The sequence below is a fragment of the Myotis davidii genome, unplaced genomic scaffold (assembly GCF_000327345.1).
Source record: "Myotis davidii unplaced genomic scaffold, ASM32734v1 scaffold555, whole genome shotgun sequence".
In the NCBI taxonomy this organism is placed as follows: Eukaryota; Metazoa; Chordata; class Mammalia; order Chiroptera; family Vespertilionidae; genus Myotis; species Myotis davidii.
In genome coordinates, this window is record NW_006286315.1 from 302,032 (window position 1) to 325,598 (window position 23,567).

The window sequence follows — 23,567 nt, forward strand, 5'->3', positions numbered from 1 at the left end:
TCTGCTGACTGTAGCCTCCACAAAAGGCAACAAAGTTTCAATTATAGAAGGTAAATAAATCCCAGAATAAAAAAGAAAAAAAAGGAGAGCCTGGGAGCTTACATTCACTGGGGGGCTTGGGCAGCCTGAAAACGGCCCTCAACCCCTCACCCAGACTGACCACCAGGGGGAACCCCCCACCTTAAAGGGGGTGTGGCCAGCCTGAAAAAACAGCCATCAGCACCTCACCCAGGCTGGCCAGGCACCCCAGCAGGGACCCCTACCCTGAAGGGGCTACGGCCAGCCTGCAAACAGCCATCAGTCCCTCACCCAGGCTAGTCAGGCACCCAGTGGGAACCCCCACCCTGAAGGGGGTCTGCAGCTTAGGCCTGCGCCCTGCTGGCAAGTGGACATCCTCCGCGGGCTGCTGGGCTGCCAGAGGGATGTCTGACTGCCATTTTAGGCCCAACCCCCAGGGAGCGGGCCTAAGCCAGCAGGTGGGCATCCCCTGAGGGGTCCCAGACTGTGAGAGGGCACAGGCCAGGCTGAGGGACCCCCCCAAGTGCACATGCACCGGGCCTCTAGTACTACATAAATATCACAGCTATTAGATTAGCCCAGGGGAGCTCTTGGGTGCTGGACTCCAGGACTGGTTGAATTGGAAGGGAACTAAAAGGTCTGCCTCCTACCCAGAACAGAAGTCCTTTCAATAAGGATGTGACTGGAGCAGGAAAACAAAGGGTTCAAGAAGGTGTGTCATTAGGGGAAAATGGAATAACCAGTGTGTCTGTGAGAGATAGTATTCAGATTTTACACTTCTCTTGGACAGTTTGGAAAAGAATTAAGCAATAGTGACAGAAAATTCATTAAATTTAAAAAATAATACAACTGTTAATTCTAGAAAGAACAATGACATAGGAAGAAAATGGCTTAGCAGTGATCCATACTAATAAAGTCATAAGATAAACACTAAATAATGATTCAACCAAATCATACTATAACTATATTGGAAGGAGGAAGAAGAAAAAGTGGGGGCATAATGTGATGTATGTACAAGTGCCATTTCCCATAATAGAAAGTCAATAGATACTCTCTAAAATGATTAAGCAATAAATAGTGGACTTTGGAAATTAGGAAATCAGGGGCTTCAGCCAGGAGAAGTGAGATAGCAGGAGAGGTTGGATTTTAAAGCCAACACAGTGAGTACTGATGACTGTTCAGAAAGCGATGATCATAGTGAAAAGAGAAGACAGAGCTGGGTGAGAAAAGCAAGGTCAAAGAACATTTTGGAGGACTGCACACAAGGAATTGTTTTAGGAATCAGTGTTGGACTATTAATCATTTGTACAATTTAGAGGCTTTTGATTCTGGATTTTATTTTGTTTTCTGTTTGTATGTATGTGAGGGAAACATGTTTTTTAGCTGAAAGAAACTAGCTTGTGAAATGGGAGGAGTTGAATCAGAGAGAGAGAAAAATTTGTGCAGCGAAGTCTACATTAGGAGCCATTCTGCTTAAATTCATACTTTATATTGAAAACATACCTACTAGAAAGCCAGTTGTGTAGAAGCTACTATTTGGGGTAAGAAGGCTAAGGTTGATTTCACAATTTTTTACACCTGGATTTCTATAGTGTCTATTTCTATAGTGTCAAACTGTTTTCTTGACTTGGGCATTAGGTAGAGTACCTATAATATTGAGGCATTTTCTCAGAAGATGGGCCAAAGTAACCCTAGAATGAAGGATGGCTGACTCTGGCTAAAAAAGCTTAAAAGCAAATTTTGAAAGGATCCAAGTGTTTCTAAGTAATTGTGCACCAGAATAAAGCTCAAGAATATTTTAAGAAATATAAAATCAGCACCTAGAAAGATAAAATCCCAATTTCTGGTGTTCAATAAAAAAAATTACCAGGCATGAAGACACTGCGGCTCCAAAGGCAGCCAGATAGCCTCGGAAGAGCACCCTGGGGAGAAACAAGCTTGACCGCTATGTCGTCATCAAGTTCTTACTATGGAGCCAATCATGAAGAAGATTGAAGACGACAATACACTGTGTTCACTGTGGACATCAATGTCAGCAAGTACCAGATCAAACAGGCTGTGAAGAAGCTCTATGACATTGATGTTGCCAAGGTCAACACCTGATTGGGCTTGATGGAGGGAAGAAGGCATATGTTTGACTGGCTCCTGACTTTGGGTGTTGCCAACAAAATTGAGATCACCTAAACTGAGTCCAGCTCCCTAATCCTATATAATAAAAGTCTAATATGCAAAGCTGCCCCCAGCCTACAGGCCCCAGGCCAGCCAAGGCAGGTGCCAGCAGGGGCCCCTGATCGCCCCACCAGTTGCCCCACAGATTGGCTCTGATTGCCAGCCAGGCCTAGGGACTCTACCCATGCATGAATTTCATGCATCAGGCCTCTAGTTCTAAATATAAATTTTTTTTCACTGTAAAAAAATTATCAGGCATAATGAGAAAAATCAAGAAATAACCCATAAATGATAGCTGATAGAATTAGTAGAAAAGAACATTCTTAACAGTTATAACTATATTCCGTATATTCAGGTGGTAGAGGAAAGCATGTATATTAAGGACAGACATGGAAGATATAAAGTAAGCCTCAAACAGAACTTCCAGAGAGTAACAAAATGAGATGAAACCAAACAAACTGAGATTAAGAGCAGTCAGATACTGCAGAAGAAAACATTACTGATCCTGAAGACATAGCAATAGGAACTGTCCAGAATGAAAAACAGGACATCCCACTGTGCTGGTATCAATTTATTGCCTCAACTCCAAATTCACCTTTTGGCCTGCTCTGTTGTAACCGTGCTATTTTTTGTAATATTTCTCCTTTATCAGCCAGCAAGATGTTAAGTGTTGCCAGTAGAGGGTGCTTGAGAGACTTTGGAGAAAGTTGGGGCTTTCCTTCCAATTATAGTGTGGCTTGCTCTTGAAGTCCATGAAGAGCACGCTTTTTCTCCACTGCTTTGGCCCCTGAAGTTTCTCCAGTGCTAGGTTCCTGCATAGCACAGTTTGCTTCAACATTAGCTACTGCAACTCTTGTTCTGATGAGTTCGCAATTCAGCCAGAAACAGTGCAAACCAAAAGACAGTAAGTATATAACATCTTAAAAGTACTGAAAGAAAAAACTGTCAATACCCAGCAAAAATAGCTTTTTAAAGAGTACTCCAATAAATACTACACATGACCCATGTTCAAATGTGCCCAGTTTCCAAATAATGTTCTTTAGGGTTGGTTTTTCCCCCCTCCAGTCTAGGATCCAGTCAAAGATCTTAAGTTGTTATGTCTCTTGAATCTCCTTCAATTTAAAACAGTCCCAAGTCTTTTTTATTTTTCATGACATTGACTTTTTTTAAAAGGTCAGGCTATTTTTTTCCTTTTTTTGCAGAATGCTCCTCAATTCTCATTTTGTCGGATTATTCCTTCATGATTAGATTCAGGTAAACCTTTTTGGCAAAAATACTACATCAGCAATATGTCCTTCTCAGTGCATCACATCAGGGCCCCTGATGTCCATTTGTCCCATTATTGGTGACATTAACTTTAATCGCTTTGTTAAGGCAACATTTGTAAAATTTCTGTAAGATACCTTTTAGGTAACTCTTTGTGGGTGATGTTTTGAGACTATGTGAATATCTTCCTCAATTGGCTTTCAGTATCCATTGATTCTTGCCTGAATGCTCATTTTTAAAGAAGCATTAGGAATAATAGTGCTTCCTGTCCAAATTTTAAAATGATAATTACTTTATAATCTTTGTAAGCATTTCCCTTGGTTATTTAATTGATGAGAGCTATGGTGTCCATTTGGGATCTTTTCCTTTCATCACAGACAGACATCTGAGGGAATCTATGCCACATGGAAACTCAGCTTGCCTTGCCTTCAGAGGGAAGGTAGTCAGAGTAATAATAATGGGAAGCCCAATAATAATAACATTATTATTAAGAATAACATTATTGAACGTGCTATAGCTAACTAGTGTGCCAGACTCCAAATAACATATGTCAGACATAATCCATGCCTGTGAGAGATTTTGTGATGGATTTAAAAAATGGCAAAAACTAAGGATCATACCCCTAAAACTTTCTTCTTGAGAAAAGAAAGATCCTCTCTGTCAACAATGCCAAATTGGTACTCAGTTCACTGGAATATGGTAACTCATTTCCACTCCCTTTTAACCAGATGAGTGGGAAAAGGTAGTAATAATTTTTTAAAAGTTGGGGGCACATGAAGACCTCAGGGTTTGAATAAACTCAGGCCAGCTTCTTACTTCCTGAGCTTTAAGGTGTAAGTCCTGGGTCCCTCAGTGGAAGACCCTTTCCTCTGTCCCAGACCAGAGTGTCCATCTCACCCCTGCCTAGACTGGCCCTGGACCAGAAGAGGTGCTCGCGACCTCCTTTGGCAGCACCTTTCCTGCCTCTGCAGTTTACCAGCTCTGGTGCAGGTCAGCCTCATTCCCAGATAACAGGAAATCACCCGGAAAATGGTCCTTTTGTTTAAAGGCTTCCAGCTGCATCTCTGCCCATCCTCCTGCCCGGTCCGCCAGGAACTTGCTTTGCTCACATTTCAACAGTGCATGAGGGAGCATTTGTCTTAATAGCTTCCGAGATCATTCTGGCACCTGATTCCCCAATGTGATTTCCCTGGAGACTAGAGAAAGATTAGGACAAATTGAGAAAATGGCTGAAGGGCTAGAGCAGTGGTTCTTAACCTTCCTAATGCTGCGACCCTTTAATACAGTTCCTCATGTGGTGGTGACCCCCAATTTCATTGTTACAAATTGAACATAATGAAAGCATAGTCATTAATCACAAAAACAGTATGTAATTATATATGTGTTTTCCGATGGTCTTAGGCAACCCATGTGAAAGGGTCAACCCACAGGTTGAGAACCGCTGGGCTAGAGGCTACAGTTTCTCTTTGGTAAAGAGCAGAAGGTCAGTACATAAGATGCAGAGCTCTGGGTGAAACCCTTGTGCTTCTAGGATCTCTCCCATGGACAAGGCTCTGAATGGCTTTCTTTTAAATTGAGTTTTTCCTCAGAGCTGCTGAGAGGCCTGGGAGTCCGCTGGCTCTGAAAATCAGGCAGAAGGTAGAGCCTGACCTGGGAACAGTTCTAAGGGTGAGAATGGCAGGAAAGGGCAGAGACTGCCGAACCCCACTCACTTGATATGCTGGATCCCATGGTTTCCAGACAGTGCGGTGGCAATGCATATCATCCCATCCATCCCCAAGGAATTCTCTTGAAGACTAGGCAGAGAAAAGATGGAGACATCAGAGTGAGCCGGTCAGGGCAGAACACACCTCTGAAAGCAGCACTGCATTATCCTGTGGGATAATTCTGGCACTGGTTTGTCCACAGGTGCCATAGCAACAGCAGGGTGGGCATTTAATCCTGAGACGAGTTTATGAGGAGCCAGGTTGTACCGTCTTAGTGCCATGGAGATTATAAAACCAAAAATGCTGATGTTAAGTGATTTACCTCTGACCTATGCTAGACAAAATGACCAAACTCGTCCATAATATAGACTATAGTAACCAGAACAGTCAGAAGGAAGCAGCTACAGAGGAAATCAAGAGCATCTTATCCCCTGGGGAGGTTCCAGCATAGAAATCCTCTGCTCTGGGGTGCAGATAGGGCTCGGCAACCACTCACTTGAGTCTTCGGAGGCTTGAGTTGACCTTCAGAGCATTTGCCAGGGCTTTGGCTCCAGCCACCCCAATGGCGTTTCCCCTTAAACTGTAAAAAAAAAAAGACAGGCAATGGCCCTGGCCAGTGTTCTCAATAGTTAGAGCATTGGCCTGTGCACTGAAGGGTTGTAGGTTTGATTCCCCATCAAGGGCACATACATGGGTTGCAGGTTCATCCCGGCCCCAGTTGGAGCACATGTGGGAGGCATCCAATCGATGTCTCTTTCACATCAATGTTTCTCCCCCTCTCTCACCTCTCTCCCTTTTCCCACTCCCACTTTCTAAAAATCAATGGGGAGGGGAGGGAGGACATATCCTTGGGTGAGGGTTTAAAAAGAAAGAAAGAAAAGACAGGCAATGTAAGGCACCGTGATGGCTGAGAGGTGAAAATGCTATTTCTTCAGATGAGTATGGGCTACTGGTGAGAGGCAGTGTGGACTCAGCAACCATGGGGAGTTAGGTTGCTCCTTCCTTACTCTCAAGCCAAAATGGAGTTTGGCTTTGGGGAGCAAGCAGGACACACAGGAGGGGTGAGCCAGCCCAACTTGGGGGTGTGTTGGTGCCTTCATTCTCCTTTTACATTCCCAAGGAAGAGCTGGGCTGACAGGAGAGGCAGCACTCCATCCAGCAGGCCCTGTCTGCTCAGCATCCCAGAACCCCGGGAGCAGGGGTGACCTGGACATGCCTGAAAGCCCCACAGAGCTTGAGGCCGCAAACTCCTGGATCTCAAAGACCAAGATGAGTGGACACAGACCACCCCAGGGATCCCTAAACAAGATCTTGGAACATGTTCAGCCCGGGCAAGACCAAGAAAAGCAGGTACTCAAGAAAAGGAGGCCCAACAATAGTGACTCTCTGGGAGAAGGGGTGAAGTAGGAATGGGGAAGCTGGGCATGCTTGATATTTAATTGCTTTGTGAATTTCTTACAAATTGATATTTATAAGACCTCCCTTTTCACACTCCCTCCCACTTTCTAAAAATCAATGGGGAGGAGAGGGGGAGATATCCTTGGGTGAGGTCACTGTACTGTCTGGAAACCACGGGACCCAGCATATCAAGTGAGTGGGTTGATTCAAATGAATAGATATGGAGGAGAAAAAAAGTATCAACAATTTAGTTGTTGTGTTGCACAACTGTTGAATCAACAGTTTGGTTTATTTGGGCAAGAGACTTTAGCCGGAGGCTGGAATACTTACTCGAGAATCTCCAAGGTTCTGTTCACAGCCAGGGCCTCCCCCAGTGCCTGAGCCCCCGGCGCACCAATGGAGGCCACCTGGAGACTAAGAGGAGATGCTGTCAACGTAGTCAGGCCAGACAGGCTGGGCTCTCCAGCCCTCATACCTCCCCGGGGCCCAGCTTCCATTCACAGGCACCCTCATTTTCACCACCCTTGACTTTGGGTTGAAAATGACAAAATAGCACTAAAAATTGGCTGTGGTCTGTCCAAAGGATACTGCATATCCTCCCTGCACTGTTTGTGCTTGGGACATATCTAGGTACTACGGATACAGGAAATAGAGGTAGTCTCCTGGAGAGTTTGCAGGAGAACACTGCCTGTACCCCTAAATCTTGTTACAACTGCAGGAGCAAGAATGCGCTAGGCATCCCTTCTCCTGCCTGGTTGCTGATATTAGGAAAATTAAACACAGCTTCCTAGACTGGGAAACGAAAATGGTTTTCCATATGAAAGGATGGTGAAGGGCTGGCTTCCTGGACTGCTGTGCGCATCAGGACTTACTAGAGAGCAGTGAGGGCTGTGTTTGCCTTCAGCGCACTGGCCACTGCACAGGCGCCTTCGTCCCCGATGGCGTTCTCCTGTAAACTGAACACAGAGGGTGAGCCGGGGCCAGCTCTCTAGCATGACGTGCTGAGCTTGGACCTTCTACCTAATTCAGACCACACACAGTGTAGACTATACTCTCAGGGTCACCCCATGGCCTCCTAATTAACATGCAGAGGGACCTGGGGTCTGGACCATCAGAAGCAAACAAGAAAAGGGACACATGGAAGCATTGCCAACAAATGGGTGAGATAAAGTGTGCTTTTCGAAGCCAATCAGAACACTGCAGGCCCTCTGCCCCCAGGCCATTCTTGCTCGCTGCAGTAATAATTTAACAGACGCTTGCGTGTATAGTGTGCACTAGCAAGGCCAATTCCGCCTTTTTGGAACTCAGGTGAGGAGACAGGAGCAGTCACTATAGGCTAAGAGCAGGCTGCAGTGTGGTCCCAGAGGCTGCCAAGAGAAATAGGTCTAAACCAGTGGTTCTCAACCTTCTGGCCCTTTAAATACAGTTCCACATGTTGTGACCCAACCATAAAATTATTTTCGTTGCTACTTCATAACTGTAATGTTGCCACTGTTATGAATCATAATGTAAATATCTGATATGCAGGATGGTCTTAGGCGACCCCTGTGAAAGGGTTGTTTGACCACCAAAGGGGTCGCGACCCACAGGTTGAGAACCACTGGTCTAAACCCAAACCCAAAGGATAAGAGATGGGGAGGGGGCCTAGCATATCTAAAGAACCCAACGACATTGAGTCAAGTCTCTTGAGAGTGAGACGAGGCTGAGTAAACAGTAAGGAAGCGGATGTTTGGGGGCCCTAGAAGCCATGCTAAAGGTTGGACTTCACTCAGCAGGCCCGGGCAGCCATTGAAACATCTCACCAGGACAGGGACAGATTTGCATTTTGAAAAGATCCTGGCTAGCCGTGGATGGACTGGGTGTGGAGGCTGCTGCAGTGATGCAGGTGAGTGATGCTGGTGCCTGGACAGTGGCCATGGGGGTGGGACACTGGGAAGAGAATCAACAGGACTTGGAAATGAATCAGTAGGACTTGGAAAAGGGCAAGGGTGATGTTTCTACTTTTCACAGTTGGTTGGCTGGTTCTAGTCATAAGATGGGGAACCAAGAAGCAGGCTTGTGGTGGTGGGGGGATCATTCCGGCAATCTAAAGTACCACTGAGCCACCCAAAGGGAGGTGCGGAATGGGCAGTAGATACACGGGTCTGGAGCTCCGGAGAGAGGTTTGTGATATAGCTGTGGGGTCATAAGGACTTGAAAGCCTGGGAGAGGAGGAGAGCTTCCAGGAGAGAGAGCACCTTAAAGGGAAGGTGGACTGGGATAGAACCCTGAGGAACACAAGTATTTCAGAGTCAAACAGAACTAGCCAGAGATGGGATATCCTGGAAGCTGAGAGAGAAGTAGTCAGCATCAAAAGGAGATGAAACTCAAAAGGTTACCATTTGACCCAGCAATTCCATTCCCAGGTGTATACACAAGAGGACTGAAAGCATACACAGAAACATGTACATGGATGTTCACAGCAGCATTATTCATAACCAAAACGTGGAAACAACCCAAATGTCCAGCAACAGATGAAAGTCTTATCCATACAGTGGAATACTATTCAGCCATGAAAAGGAATGAAGTGCTGACACATGCCACAATGTGGATGAACCTTGAAAACATATTAAATGAAAGTTGCCAGTCATGAAAGACCACATATTGTATCATTTCACTTATAGAAATGTCACGAATAGGTAAATCCATAGCGAGATAGGGCAGAAGGGGAAGTGACCACTGATGGATCTGGGTTTTCTTAGAGGGTGATAGAAATGTTCTAAATTTAGTTGTTGTGTTGCACAACTGTGAATAGACTAGAAACCAGAGAATTATATACCTCAATAAAGCTATTATATGTTTTTTAAAGCAGATGAGGATGGAAACATGCCTGCTAGCCTTAGGACAGAGGAGGCTGTGTGCTGAGTGCGTGAGCCCTGTGCTTGGTGGGCAATGAGGTTTCAGATGCCCCTGCCCCCGTGGAATCCCCACTTACTCGAGGCTGATCAGGCTCTTGTTGAACTGTAGTGCTTGTCCCAGGGCCTTGGCGGCGCCGGCCTGGATGAAGTTCCACTGCAGGCTAGGCAGACACGGACCACATGACTACGTGGCCCAAGGCAGAGTCCAGGAGGTCCTGGGCTCCAGAAAGAGCAGGCTTCTCCCAGGAGAATCTGACGCCAGGGGATGGAGTCCCTGCGGGGTGTGCTCTAGAGGGACCACTGATGGGCAGAGCTCCCACAACCCTCCTCAGCCTTAGTCCCAAGGAGTCAACATTTACTCTCTGGTTAGGGGTGGGTACAGGGACAGGCTCAAATAAAGACTCCAGATGGTCCCTGCTGTGGTTACCCACCTCCAACCCCATTGGTCTCTCCGTGGAGCAATCTCAGGAAGTAGAGCAGGGGGCAGGGCTGGTGGCCCTGCAAGTGACCACCTGCAGCCTGCTGGAGGCCCCAGAGACCATGTGGGAGATCCCCAGAGCTGGAATTGGTCTCCTGCATCAACTGGTTTGGGGGAGCCCTGCAGCTCTGGGCAGAGGACAGGGTAGGTAGGGGCCCCGAGGACTCACTGAAGGGACATGAGGGTGTGATTTTCTCTCACTGCCATTGCGATGGCCTGGGCACCCTGGTCATGGAGGAGGTTGGCTGTCAGGCTGGGAGGAGAGGAACAGGGGCAAGTGAGCAGAAGCCGACCATGATGTCCCCTGTCCTTGCTCCCCAGGGAATCCAGACCACCCTCCCCCAACCCAAGGTCTACATCGTGCCCACTAGGATAGCCTAGCTCACGCCTATGGAGCACTTGCATGTGCCAGGCACGTGCCCTGGACTGTTGTAACAAATCTGACACCCCCAGGGGGAGTGGGCCCAAGCTCAGCTCAGTGAGATTCCATGACAGATCACGCACCAGGAGGTGGCAGAGGACTCACTCCTGATTCCTATACTGTGCTGCCCCCACGACGTGGCCCCTTCCACATGCTCATCCATAGCAAAGGGCTGAGGGCCAGAGAGTTGCCACTACTTCATCCTCATGTAATTTATGACAGGACCATGGGGGACTTGTGTCTGAGTCGCCACCAGGGGTCAGGTGTCCTGGCTACCTCCTCCCAGCCAGGTCCTTCTTCAGCCTTTTATAATGGCAAGAGTGACCGGGGCCTGGCCCATCAGTCTCTGGGCTTTGCATAGGTGGGGCCCTGGCATAAAGGAGCCTGAGGAAGCACAGCCCTACCCCCCCCCCGCCCCCTCACGTACTCCAGGTTCTTCAGGGTGCTGTTGGTGCAGAGAGCTCGAGCCAGATCCTGGGCTCCCTCTGGGCTGATGGAGTTTTCTCGAAGGCTGAAGAAAGAGAAAACCCTGAGCTGCTGACCAGGCAGATGAGGCCTCTGGGGGAGACAAGCCCAGGTGTTCAGGCTTTTAGAACCAGAGAAACCTCATGTGGGACCCGGACTTCCTGAGCGAGCATGTGGTGTGTGCCTCCAGCGAGCCCAGGTTCTGGTGGCTAGGCAGCCAAGTGTCTCCCCTTTAGGACCTACCAGTAGGACAGTCTAGGAGGAAGAGGATAAGACAGTAGGACCTCAGAGCTGTGAGGGGCAGGCATGGGTGCTTGGGTGCCTAAAGGATGTGTATATGGGCAGGGAGCAACAGAGCTGGCCAGCTGGGGGCCACCGCTGCCCCTGCCCTCCCAAGAGCAAGGTAGAGTGCAGGATGCCAGCCCCAGAACCAAACTGCCCAACCAGAGGTCGTCACAGGGGTAATGTGGGCTTCCCAACTCCGGCCTTTCCTTCCAAGTCCCTTTGGACCCCCTGACCAAAGGGATACCTGGTTGGAGAGGGAGGCTGGGACTTACTTGAGGCTGAGGAGGGCTCGGTTGGCGCAGAGGGCACCCATCAGCGCTGCCACTCCGGTGTCACTGATGGAATTGCTCTGCAGGCTGAAGACAGAAGAGAGGGCACATTTGGCGTGGCTGTCTCGGGACTCGGAGGGAGCCATCAGTCCAGCTGAAACACTAAGCTCGCCAGGGAGTTAGGGGACACCTGAGGCAGGTGCCACACATCATCCCTCTTTCCTCTCTCATCCCTCACAGTCCAACCCCAGCTAGGTCAGGGCAGGTGGGAATAGCACAACCAGCCCCAGAGTTTGACTCTGCTTTGGTTTGGTGGCTCCAAATGGCCTCAGAGATGGGGCATGCACTGTGTCTGCAGCCCCCAGGGCACAGTTGAGTCTCCCCAGTGTGGGAGCATTGCCAAGTTCCCCAACCCCCACCAAGGCCAGTGCTGCTGACCCTTTCTTTAGCTACTAAACTAAAGGGCTAACTTTAAAAGGCTTTCAGTGCTTGTTGTCACCCTGAAAACACCAACCCGTACTGTCCAGGGAAATGGAGCTGGTGTGGTAGGGTGAAACAGGTGGGGTAGGCCTGGAGGGAGAGACACTGAGATCATAGCATGCCCAGGGTTGGGGGTTGGTTGGGTTCTGGCAGGGAAGTGGCCCTCCTCCAGGACCCACCCACCTACTGGATAGGAAACCTGAGGGGGACAAGGGGGGAAGGGAGTTCCCCTCTGCCCACAGCCACCCCTGGAGGGTGGTCAGGCAGACTCACTCCAGAGTCTCCAGGCCCTGGTTCACCTTCAGGGCCTCAGCCAGGGCCTTGGCACCTCCATCGCCAATGCTGTTACTGGAGAACCTGTAAGAGACGGGACACTGGTGAGCCGGCCTCCTGGAGCAGCTGGGCAGGGTGGGGCCCAGAGATCAGGGTCTAGGAGGGGCTGCTTCTGTTGTCTCAAGGTGCCAGTTCAGTCTCTCCTGCTTGAGGCTGGTTGGCCAGTGGCCTCTGGAAGTGACCTCCTGCTACTTGTAAGAGATGAAGGTAACAAAGTCCTTGGCTCCCTGGCAGGGGAGTAGGGGCCAGGAGGCAAGACCAACTCTTTAATGAGAGGTATTTGTGATATGTTATGTGAAGGTGGCTAGGAAATGTCATTTTCTTTTGCTGGCTGAGAAGGCAGTACATGTGAGCCTGAGACAGTTGTGGCTCACTCAGTCTGTGACTCTGGATCTCCATTCTCCTGGTCCAGTGCTTTGGGGTCCAAAGCCAGTTGTTCTGCACCTACACATTTATTCATCCATCCACTCACACACTTACCCATTCATCCATCCACCCATCCATCCACTCAACTACCAGTCTGACACCCATCCATCCATCCATCCATCCATCCATCCATCCATCCATCCATCCATCCCCATGCTCACAAATATTTACGATAAGCTGGGCATTGTGTTAGACCCTGAGGATACCAATTGGCCTTTCTGCATTTCTCACATGAGCTCCTTCAGACTCCTGTTCTGCTTCAGGGCATCTGCCATGTGCTGGGCTCCCATGGGCCCGATGGTATTCTTCTGCAGGCTGTGAGAGAGGAGAGGGGTCCTTTAGCAAAGCTGGTCCCAGCTATTCCCAGGCCAAGAATACTCTGACTCAAGGTGAGAGGTCAGAGACAATGGAGTGCTGAGTGCCAGTCATCTCTTTGAAATGTACACATCAAGGAAGATAGCACAGACTCCAAGTTGTAAGAGCCTTCTTGTCATGAAGATAGAAAGTTTTAACTTTCCTTTGGCTAAAGGCAGTGAACAAACACAGATGGCTATCCCAACTACCAGGCTAATTTAGGATAAACTATGTGTGACAAACACTGCTGTCCAGTTCTCTTACTTGAGGACAAGTTGTTTATCTTGGAAACATGTATGTAATGGGTTGTGTCTGTTGGCTATGGAAAAGGGTGAGATTTATTTCTGTCTTTGCAATCTCATCAGCAGGTTGCCTCTGATGTACATTACAGTCCAGTTGAGTGTTAATTCAAATAATAAAGCTGTTTTGTTCTGCCTCACATTTGTGGAGAGGGTTTTCTGGATTGGCAGGAGGTTTTATTTTTAATTTTTTGCCCAACACCTGTTCTCTGGAAAAGCAATGGACGTCAAGTTTTCCAGGGGCCATCCAGACAGGTCAGAAGGCCTCAGGGCCTTGCCCATCCATCCCTCCTTGCAAAACACAGGCAGAGAGGTCCTTGGAGGAGAAGATGAGAGAGCACAAAGGAGACTTTCTGATGGCCAGCATGTCCACTCACTGCATCACGGAGAGCGTCCGGTTGGCTGCCAAAGCCTCAGCCATGAACTTGGCACCATCGTCCCTGATCCTGTTACTCTGGAGGCTGTGGAGGCAAGGAAGAGGCGCGTCACCAATGGAGCACACAAGGGCATCCAACGGTGGCCTGAGTCCCACCACAGTGTCACCAATGCTCAAGGGAGGGCAGCAGCTAAGCTCAGTGACGGGGCTTTAACCACTCTATGCCCTCAGTGCACACCACACAGGAACTGGGCAACAATTGGCCTCTCCCTCTGCTGCTCTGGACTTGAGTTTCCCTCTGGGTCTCTAAGCACTAGCCTGCTGACTGGGGACAAGTTGCCCATGGTGTTCGGATAACAACAGCTAGGTCATCGGTAATCCCAATTATGCCTAAAAGTCATAGGACCCCAGGGTTGGCGAAGATGTAGAGAAATCGGAACCCTCATCCATTGCTGGTGGGAATGTAAGATGGTGTGGCGACTGTAGAAAACAGACTGGTGGTTCCTCAAAAGGTTAAACCTAGAGTTACCATGTGACCAGCAGATTCTACTCCTAGGCATCTACCCAATAGAATTAAAAACAGTTATTCAAATACTGTTCACAAATGTGTACAGCACCATTATTTACATGGCCAAAGGTTGAAAACAACCCAAATGTCCATTAACGGATGAATATTATTTGGCCAGAAAATGGAATGAACTACTGATGCATGCTAAAATGTGGATGAACCTTGAAAACATCTTAAGTGCAAGAAGACAGACATGAAAGGTCTTATTGTATGCTTCCATTTATATGAAATATCCAGAATAGGCAAATCCATTGCACAGAAAGCAGATTGGTGGTTGTTGAAGGGAGGGGAGAATGGGAAGTGACTGCTAATGGGCACAGGGTCTTCTTTTGGGGTGCTGAAAATATTTTAGAACTAGATAGAGGTGACAGTTACACAATTGTGAATGTATTACGTGCCATTGAACTGCACACTTCAAAATGGTGAATTTTGTGGGAACCTCACCTCAATATAAGAAAATGAGGGAGAGGTAGCCACCATGGTAAGGAGAGACATGGGTCAGGCGACCACACAGCCAGAATAAAGATAAATAAAGAATTCAAAAGTAAAGAAAATGAAGCTTCTCCTAAGAAAATAGAAGAGACATAAAGTTGCCTGGTGAAAAGAACATGGATTAGCCATGGTCAAAACAAGAGCAGCTGAATCAACTCAGACGCCCACCGAAATGCTATCTTCATTAAACTAATAAAAAATAGGTTCCCCCTGGCCGATGTTGCTAAGTGGTTGCATAGGGCTGCACTCCAAAGGGGTGCTGGTTTGACTCTGGATCAAGGGCATGTACCTGGGTTGCAGGTTAGCTCCCTGTCCTGAGTTGGGGCATATGCAGGAGGCAACCGGTTGATGTGTCTCACTCACATCGATGTTTCTCTCCCTCCCTCCCTTCTGCTCTCTCTGAAAAGCAATGAGAAAAAATATCCTCAGGTGAGGATTAACAACAACAAAAAGGTTTCCGATGTGGAATTGTTCCTCAGAAGATCTACTATACAAGGTGTTTACACAGACCACAGTACACTGAAATTGGTCCCTACGAAAGACGTTCTTCTAGAAAATAAGCCGTATTGTGATGCACCAATTGAGAAGCAACGAATTCTTAGGATAAATTCAAGTCTTATCATTTTTAATTTTAGAATTTATAACTGAAGCATAAACAAACAAATAAATAAAAACAAAACAAAATGGTGGTACACACTCAACTTAGGATGGATACAACGACTGGCTCCTAAAAGGAGCACAGCAAACCACACCAAACTATAAGAATCTTCTGAAAGATGGGCTTTCAATGTCTTGGAAAACATCTCAGGGGGACATTCTGACACCATGATCTTGGGGATTTCTCATTCAATGGAGGACAAGAGGTTTTCCTCATAGATTATTTTGCTCCTCCACCTCTACATATCTCTACCCTTCTCCTCCATTCCTTGCTCAGGCCGTAAACACAAGCACAATAACCAGGGAGTAGCTGGAACTTGGAAACTTGCTTAGGATACAAGATCCTGTGGTACCCCCTGGGTGGAAGCTGGTGTCTGATACCCACATTTTCAATCACCTCCTGAAGGGAAAGTTTTCAAGCGTAAGCAGGTAACACGTACCTCAGAGAGGCCAGGGTGCGATTAATCTTCAGAGCATCTGCCAACGCCTTGGCCCCTTGAGGTCCGATTGAGTTACAGCGGAGGCTGGCGGAAGAGAGAAACAAACCATTCTCTTTCATCCAGTGCCCAGGGAGGGAAGGAGGAGCAGAAGTTACATGGACCTTTAAACCTATGCTTCTTGACCAGAATGTTATCAGGGTTTAGGATTTCACGTTTGGTGCAAGTGGGACAGAGATGTTTATGTAGGCAAACAAGGAAGGAGTTTCTGAAGGTGCCCCATGTGATGGGCAGAAGAAAATAGGACCTGATGCACTAGTGGACTTGAGCCAAGGACGGAGAGGAGAATGATAACTCCAAGTTCAGGCCTGAAATTTTGGTGCTTCCTGGGCGAGTCTGAATAGCTGAGCAGGAGCTGTGACACTGTTTGCTCAGCTATTCTTCCAGTCCACCCATGGGAGAGACTGGTCAAAGGGACTTCACAACATGTCGCACAAGTGCTCCCTGTCCCTATGGGGAAAGACTGGCCTTTGGTGGTGTACTTACTCTAGAGAAGTCAGACTTCTGTTGACAAGGAGGGATCTGGCCAGAGCTTTGGCCCCCTTGTTACTGATCTGGTTCTCAGCCAAGCTGCCCAAGGAGAGGGAGAAGAGTGGTTATGGCAAGTCTATAAATATCAGCTTCAGGCTCATGATCCAAACCCCTCAGCCTCACCAGCATCATCAGGGCCAGGACAGAGGCAGAGATCAGGTGAGCCCTGGAACAGAATGCCAGGCCCACAAAAGCCTCTGAGCCAAGCAAGGTAGGGCTAGAGTAGGCAGACAGACCTGCACCTTGGCAAAGGGTCCCAGGGAAGTTTGATCAGAATTTAGCACAACAACTGCCACATAGCACAGGAATGAGGGTAGGCGGTTACAGAAGTCTACAACATGGACCCCAGATAGTGGTGTGCTAGAAAACTGGCTCTCAGGAAAAACCAAAATACAAAAACCCTGATTTGTAACATTGGCCAATTTCCATGGTGTAAATACTCCCACCACGGCCAATTTCAAGCACTCACAGCTCTAATGAACTGATTTTACCCTCCTTAGGCACAGAGGTGTGTGTATGAGATCACACGGAGCCTACTACTCTAACCACTGTCCTCAATAATTGTTTTGCTCCTGACTCATTCCACATTTTCATTTCCTCAGATATAAATTATTTCAGAACCCAAAGCCTTGTGTGAGAATAAAAAATTATTCTTGGGTCCTGTTCTCCAAACCCACCTCCCTAATTCTCTGAAAGCTACCCTTAGGTCATGGAATCATTTGAAGTACAAACAAGAGTGTTACTCAAACTTGGAAATTATTACAGAAGAGATGTTATAAGCACGTAGATCAGTCCTGCGATCAGCATATAAACTTTAATCTAATTACATTAAAGATGCAATGTTTAAATTTTTAAATCTTTTTTATTGATTTGTAAGAAAGAGAAGAATGGGGTGGGGGGGGGAGAGAGAAACGTTGATTTGTTGTTCCACTTATTTATGCATTCATTGCTTGATTCTTGTATATGCCCTGACTGTGGATTGAACCCACAACCTTGGCATGTCAGGACAACCAGGCTCTAACGTTTTTAATTTAAATTTTTTTAAAAATTATATTTTATTTAAAGATAGAATCCTGTGCCCAGAACACTATTTGAGGGCAAACTGAGAAAACTGGGCCTGGTGCCATGCCAGTACACATAGTGTTTGGAGAAATAGCCTCTGCTCCTCACCCTATCCTTCCTCTCTTCTTACAGATGAGCACCTGAGCCCTGGAACTCTCTGGAATGGGCGGAAACAAGCTGCTGCATGCTTCAGACGCCTCTCTTTGAAAGTACCACCAGCTAGTTGAGCAGAAAGGAGGATGGGGAAGGAGCCCTCAGTCCCAGAGAGACACGTGGGTGCCCTGGCGGAGTCTCCTGGGTCAGCGTTACCTGATTCTCTGAATGCGACAGTCCTTTCCACTCAGCACACTGCCCAGCAGCTCCATCACAGGGTCCTGGAACTGATTGGTGTCCAGCCTGGTCGGGAGGAACAGCCACTGTGAGTGGTACCACCTCCCATAGGCAGGGTGATGAAGTCCCTGGCTAACACAGGAAGGCAGAAGGGGGCACTAAGCTCAGGCACCCAAGCTAGCATCCTCCCCCTTTCTCCATTCCAGTGTAGCTCCCACCATATGGCCCAGAGACCTAGGACAGCACACCCACCGAGCTCACAGTTTTCCTGCTAAGGTGAACTGGGAGGGTCAGGGGCATGAGCCCTGGGGTTTCTATCCGTGTGCATCTGGGATATGCTTGCTGCTAGTTCTCCTCCTTCTGAGGACATGGAAGCTGCTCTCAGGTCCTGAATGGCCCTGGCCCTGGTGCCTTTCCCTCAGCCCCTATTAAGGTCCGGAGCAGTGGACAGAAGGTGGGCTGAGGGCGGAGAGTGTGGGTGTGGCTTCTGTCAGCTCTGGGATGGTTCACAGGGTGTTATGGGTTGAATAGTGTCTCCCCAAAAGCTATCTTGGCATTCTAACCCCCCAGTGGCTCAAGAGTGTGACCTGATTTGGAAATAGGGCCGTGGCAGACGTAATTAGAGAAGATGAGGTCACACTGGAGTGAGGTGGGCCTGTCATCCCATAGGACTAATGTCCTTACAAGCGAGGAAAGCCCTATGTCAGTGGTTCTCAACCTTCTGGCCCTTTAAATACAGTTCCTCATGTTGTGATCCAACCATAACATTATTTTCGTAGCTACTTCATAACTGTAATGTTGCTACTGTTATGAATCGTAATGTAAATATCTGATATGCAGGATGGTCTTAGGCGACCCCTGTGAAAGGGTCATTCGACCGCCAAAGGGGTCGCGACCCACAGGTTGAGAACTGCTACCCTACGTGAAGACAGACACGGAGAAGGTAGCCGTGTGGCCACAGAGGCGGAGATTGGAGTGATGGATGTATAAGCCATGGGTAGCCAGCAACACCACAGGCTACAGAGGCAGGAAGGATCCTCCCCTGAAGGTGTCAGAGGGAGCACAGCCCTGCCAACACCTTGAATTTGGATTTGGACTCGGCCTCCAGAACTGTGAGAGAAAACGTTTCTATTGCTTTAAGCCACCCAGTCTGTGGACCTTTGTTACAGCAGCCCCCAAACACTGACGCAGAGGCTGCTGGTGGAGGGGAAGTACTTTCCAGGGCCTCTCCTCTCTCCTCTGCCAACACCCCTGCACACACCACCCTGGTGCCCACCTCAGACTCTGGCAGTAGAGCAGCTGGGGCAGCAGGCTCTGGAGGACACCCTGACTGAGGCTCAGGGACAGGTTGGCCTCCTGGGCGCAGGCATCTGACACCTGCAGAAGGTAGGCCAGGGCAGCCCGGTGCGGGGGGCCACTCAGCCTGGCCAGGCCCCCGCTCTCCATGGCCTCCTCCACACTGCGGGCCAGCTCTGTGTGCTGCAGCTCGTGCAAGCAGTGCAGCACATTGACTGCCCGGGCACAGACCACCGTGTTGGACTGTAGGCAGCCCTGCAGGAGCTGGGCCACCTGCACCCGGGAGCCCTGCTGCTCGCCCAGGGCCAACAGGGAGCCTGCCAGTAGGTCATTGACCCTTGGAGACAAGAGGCCGCAGAGGAAGCGAAGGAACACATCCAGCCGTCCGTCCTCAGCCTGCATGGCCCGCTGGGCCGCACTCCTGAAATGCGTGAGGAAGCCCAGCCGAGGCCAGGACACACCGCCCTCCGTGAAGAGGTCGAAGATGGCCCTCTTGGACGCGCTGTAGTAGTACGCAGCCCCCAGGAACTCCTGCAGAGACAAGTGGGTGAAGCAGTAGGCCGCCGAGGAGGCCAGGGTCTCCTCCCGCTGCAGGAAGTAGCTGCACACAGTGCTCTGCAGCAGAGCAAGGTCCACACCAAACGCCTTCAGGTCCGGCTCATAGAACACGTACTTCTTCTTGACCAGCCCATGGAAGGCCAGCCGGCCCAGCGTCCCCACCATCCTGCGGCCACCGTGGGCCAGCTGCTCAATGCGAGGGCTCACGTGGCCCTTCTCCTGCCCCTCCCCGCCCAGGGCCATCCGGAAGTACCAAGAGTAGAGCTCGCACAGTGTCCTTGGAGGCCACAGCTCTGTGTCCTGGGGCCCCTGCCTGTGGCGGCACAAGTGGCCCAGGGCTAACCCCGCCAGGCGGCAGAAGGCCGGGACGGTGCACATCAGGTACAGGGCCCTGTGGGCCCAAACCTGGCTCAGGACCCAGTCCAAGAGGACCTGGTCCTCGGGGAACATCTGCTCCAGACACAGTTTGATCTCCTCTTCATTAAAGCCCCGGATCTCAGTCATCCGGTCCACCAGGCCCCCTGGGATCTGGCCAGCTGCGCTGGGACGGGAGGTGACCCAGACAGAAACTTCCGGGAAGAGGTTGCCCCGGATGATGTTGGTGATCAGGTGGTCCACCTGTATCTCCTTCTTGGGGTCCGTGCAGGCCACGGTGTTGGAGAAGTCCAGAGGAGTCTTACACTCATCCAGGCCATCCAGGATGAGGAGCACTTTGGCCAGGGCTGCCACTTCCAGGCCAGACTCCCCGATGTGTGGAAAGATGGAGCGAATGAGTCTGTCTGCGGACAGCTTTTCATGGGTGTTGAGATCCCGGAACGTCAAAGGCAGCACCAGGGAGAAGTCCTTGCCAATCTGCCCCCGGGCCCAGAGGCAGACGAAGTGCCTCACCAGGGTGGTCTTGCCCACACCAGCCACCCCAATGGTGATGGAGATGCGGGGCGGGATGGACACCCGCGACAGAGGCAGGAAGAGCCTGTTCAGGGCGATGGTCTTGGCTGAGCGCCAGGCTCCACGGGTGGCCTCCACCTGCGTGAAGTCATGTTCCTTCAGCTGCAAGTCCATCAGGCCTTCCACTAGCAGGAGGTTGGTCAGCCTGGGTGAGGGGCCTCCCAGCTCCAGGCTGCCTCCTGCCCTGCTAAGAAGGGCCTCTTGGTGTCTCTGTGTCCGCGAGTCTGTGGATGGAGGTCAGAGCTCAGGGTTGGGGAGGGCGGGTGTAAAGAAGGAAAGCGGCGAGGCAGATGAAAGGCAGGGGCAGGAGGTAGAATCGGGGTTGGGGGGGATGAAAGGAAAAGAGGGGGAAAGGCTTAGGGACACCCCTCCATCTGCCTACCATTGCCATGAGGCCCCCGTGGAGAGTCGGGTGTCCTGTCAAGGGTCTGTGGGGCCTGGGAGCCCTGACAGCCTTTTCCGGCCAGCAGGTCCATGAGGGCTTTCACCTGCTCTGCCGGGGAGCCAGCACCATGGCCCTGGCCAGCCTCCCCGCCCATCCGCATCTCCTGCTTCCTCATGGAGTCCGGGATTGCTGCCAGGAGCTGTGAAGAGAAAGCCTGAACCTGCTGCCTGCTGTCTCCCTGCCCAGCAGCCTGGGACAGGTAAGGAGCCTCCAAGGATGTGTGGGGACTCACCCTTTGGGGACCCACCCTTTCTCCTCTCCCAGCTAGTGGCCCACAGTCTGACCTCGAGGAGGAGGTTGGAGGGGCTGGTTGTTCCTGGATGCTGAGAATAATTCCTAATGCCACAAGCATTGATCAGATGCAGGGGACCAAATGGATAAGAACCCAGGCCCAAGCTTGAGTATGAGCTCCACCACTTACTGGTTGTGTGACACTGGGCAGTCTGCCTGAGCCCTCTGTGCCGGGGTGTCATTTGTAACCTGGAAATGGCAATGCGGTTATGAGTAGGTCCACTCACAAGAAGGGAAGAATGAAAGAAGCCAATCTGGAAAGGCTACATACTGTATGACTTCAACTCTGTGTTATTCTGGAAAAGGCAAAACTATGGAAACAGTGAAAAGATCAGTGGTTGCCAGGGGCTTGGGGTGAGGAGGGAGGGATGAGTGGGTGGAGCACAGAGAATTTTTAGGGCCGCGAATCTACTCTGAGTGATATACTATGGTGGTGAGTTCACGTCATTATACCTTTGTCCAAGCGTAGGGAACGCACAGCACCAAGGGTGAACCCTCACGTAACCCATGGACTCGGGGTGATAATGACGTGTCAGTGTAGGTTCACCTGCTGTAAAAAGTGCCACTCTGGTGGGGATGTCCACAGTGGGGGAGGGTGCACATAGGGGGCAGGGGGTATATGGAAATCTCTGTACTTAATCTTTCTCTCAATTTGTCTGTAAACCTAAAACTGCCCTAATAACGAAAGTCTAGTGATTAAAAAAGAAACAAAGAAAAAAATGGAGGAGTCTAAAGAGAAGGGAAAGCTGGTTCTCAGAGCAGTGGTATAGCTACGTTTCTTACTCTGTTTCCTGGGGTCTCCTGGAAGAGCAGGGGCTCCTGACCCACAGGCAGCACTGTTTCTGCTGGGATAGTGACGCAGAGGTGCTAAGAGGCAAACCATGTCTGAGTCCCACCCACTCACATTCCTTTTCCTCTGTGTATCTGCCCCCCACCTCCCACTTCCCACCTCCCACCCCCCTGTGTATCCCTCCCACAGCTAAGGTAGATACTTGAGGACCCAGAGCCACCTCCATCTCACCCCTCTTCTCACCTGTAGCGGGCAGGATGTCCAGCCCATGGCCCACCCACGGCAGCTCCTCCAGCAGGGCCTTAGGAACTCAGGACGTGGGGGTTGGCCATCCCTCCTCCATGGGTCTAGAAGAGAAAACAGGACTCAGGGCTGGGCAGAAGCCACACCTACTGCTTTGGGTGTAGCAGCTCATTAAACCAGGTCCAACTATGCCTTCCAGCCCTGTGTTCTCTGGGCCTCAATGTTATTCACTTAAAAGGAGGATTTGTTGCCTACAGCCCCAAGACCCCAGCATGCTCCCCAACCTTGAATTTGCATTGGGGTTCCAGGTATTTTAACTAGGATGAACCTTTTCACCTGGAAAATGCTAAACAAAGTGTAGCAACAAGGAAAATAGCATTTCCCAGCCATTTGGTTCATAGTGGTGTTGGAGAGTTGAGTGTAACCAATTTGAGGTAGATGAACTAATCTGGGAACATTAGAAATAGGCCAGGGCTAGGCCACTCATACTTCTGAGTCCTTCTGGCTGTTCTCACTCTTTTATACTTCTAAATGTCAAAACTAAAGGGGGGAAAAGACAGATGAGATTTTGATTGAAGTCACATTAATGTGGGTATTGTTGAGGGCTTTCTTTAGATCCTCTAGTAAAACTATGTGGTTTTTTTTTTTTATCTAAATTGCCACATCAATTGGTTGCCCACTGCATGTAGGGCAGGAATTGAGCCTTGACTGGAATCAAACCTGGGACCCTTCAGTCTGAGGGCTGACACTCTAACCACTGAGCCAAACCAGCTAGGGCTTTTATAAACACTTGTAAACTCTTTTTTTTTTTTTTTTTTTTTCACTTGTAAACTCTTGATTTAAAATCTAGTTAGTCTGATGTCAGTGTAGTCACCCCTGCTCTCTTTTGGTTACTCTTTTCATAGAATATCTTTTTCCATCCTTTCACTTTCCACCTATTTGTGTCTTTGGATCTCAAGTGAGTCTCTTGTAGACAGCATGTCATTGGATCATATGTTTTTATCCATTCTACCAATTTCTGTCTTTTGATTAGAGGGTTTAATCCATTTACATTTAAAGTAACTACTGGTAGAAGGAATTCTTACCATTTGCAACAGCATGGATGGAACTAGAGAGCATTATGTTAAGTGAAATAAGCCAGTCAGAGAAAGATAAATATCACATGATCTCACTCATTTGTGGAATATAATAAACAACATAAACTGATGAACAAAAACAG

At 49.3% G+C, this 23,567-nt stretch overlaps 1 protein-coding gene and 1 long non-coding RNA gene across 2 annotated transcripts; one reads left to right on the top strand and one right to left on the bottom strand.

Annotated features, from left to right (window-relative positions):
• Positions 1 to 4,066: 4,066 nt before the first annotated feature.
• On the bottom strand, positions 4,067 to 22,418 carry NLRC3 (NLR family, CARD domain containing 3). The gene is made up of 19 exons (XM_006757865.2): positions 22,349 to 22,418; positions 21,446 to 21,504; positions 20,962 to 21,163; positions 19,054 to 20,803; positions 17,757 to 17,843; positions 16,341 to 16,424; positions 15,798 to 15,881; positions 13,642 to 13,725; positions 12,843 to 12,926; positions 12,126 to 12,209; positions 11,376 to 11,459; positions 10,781 to 10,864; positions 10,102 to 10,185; positions 9,532 to 9,615; positions 7,430 to 7,513; positions 6,888 to 6,971; positions 5,656 to 5,739; positions 5,166 to 5,249; positions 4,067 to 4,649 (listed from the first exon to the last, which is right to left on the bottom strand). Exons 3-19 carry the CDS (start codon positions 21,137 to 21,139, stop codon positions 4,559 to 4,561), a joined length of 3,198 nt encoding a protein of 1,065 aa, XP_006757928.1. The 5' UTR covers positions 21,140 to 21,163; positions 21,446 to 21,504; positions 22,349 to 22,418; the 3' UTR covers positions 4,067 to 4,558.
• On the top strand, positions 6,024 to 9,059 carry LOC107182143. The gene is made up of 3 exons (XR_001512872.1): positions 6,024 to 6,509; positions 8,333 to 8,442; positions 8,963 to 9,059. It is a non-coding gene; the product is annotated as an uncharacterized LOC107182143 (long non-coding RNA).
• Positions 22,419 to 23,567: the final 1,149 nt, after the last annotated feature.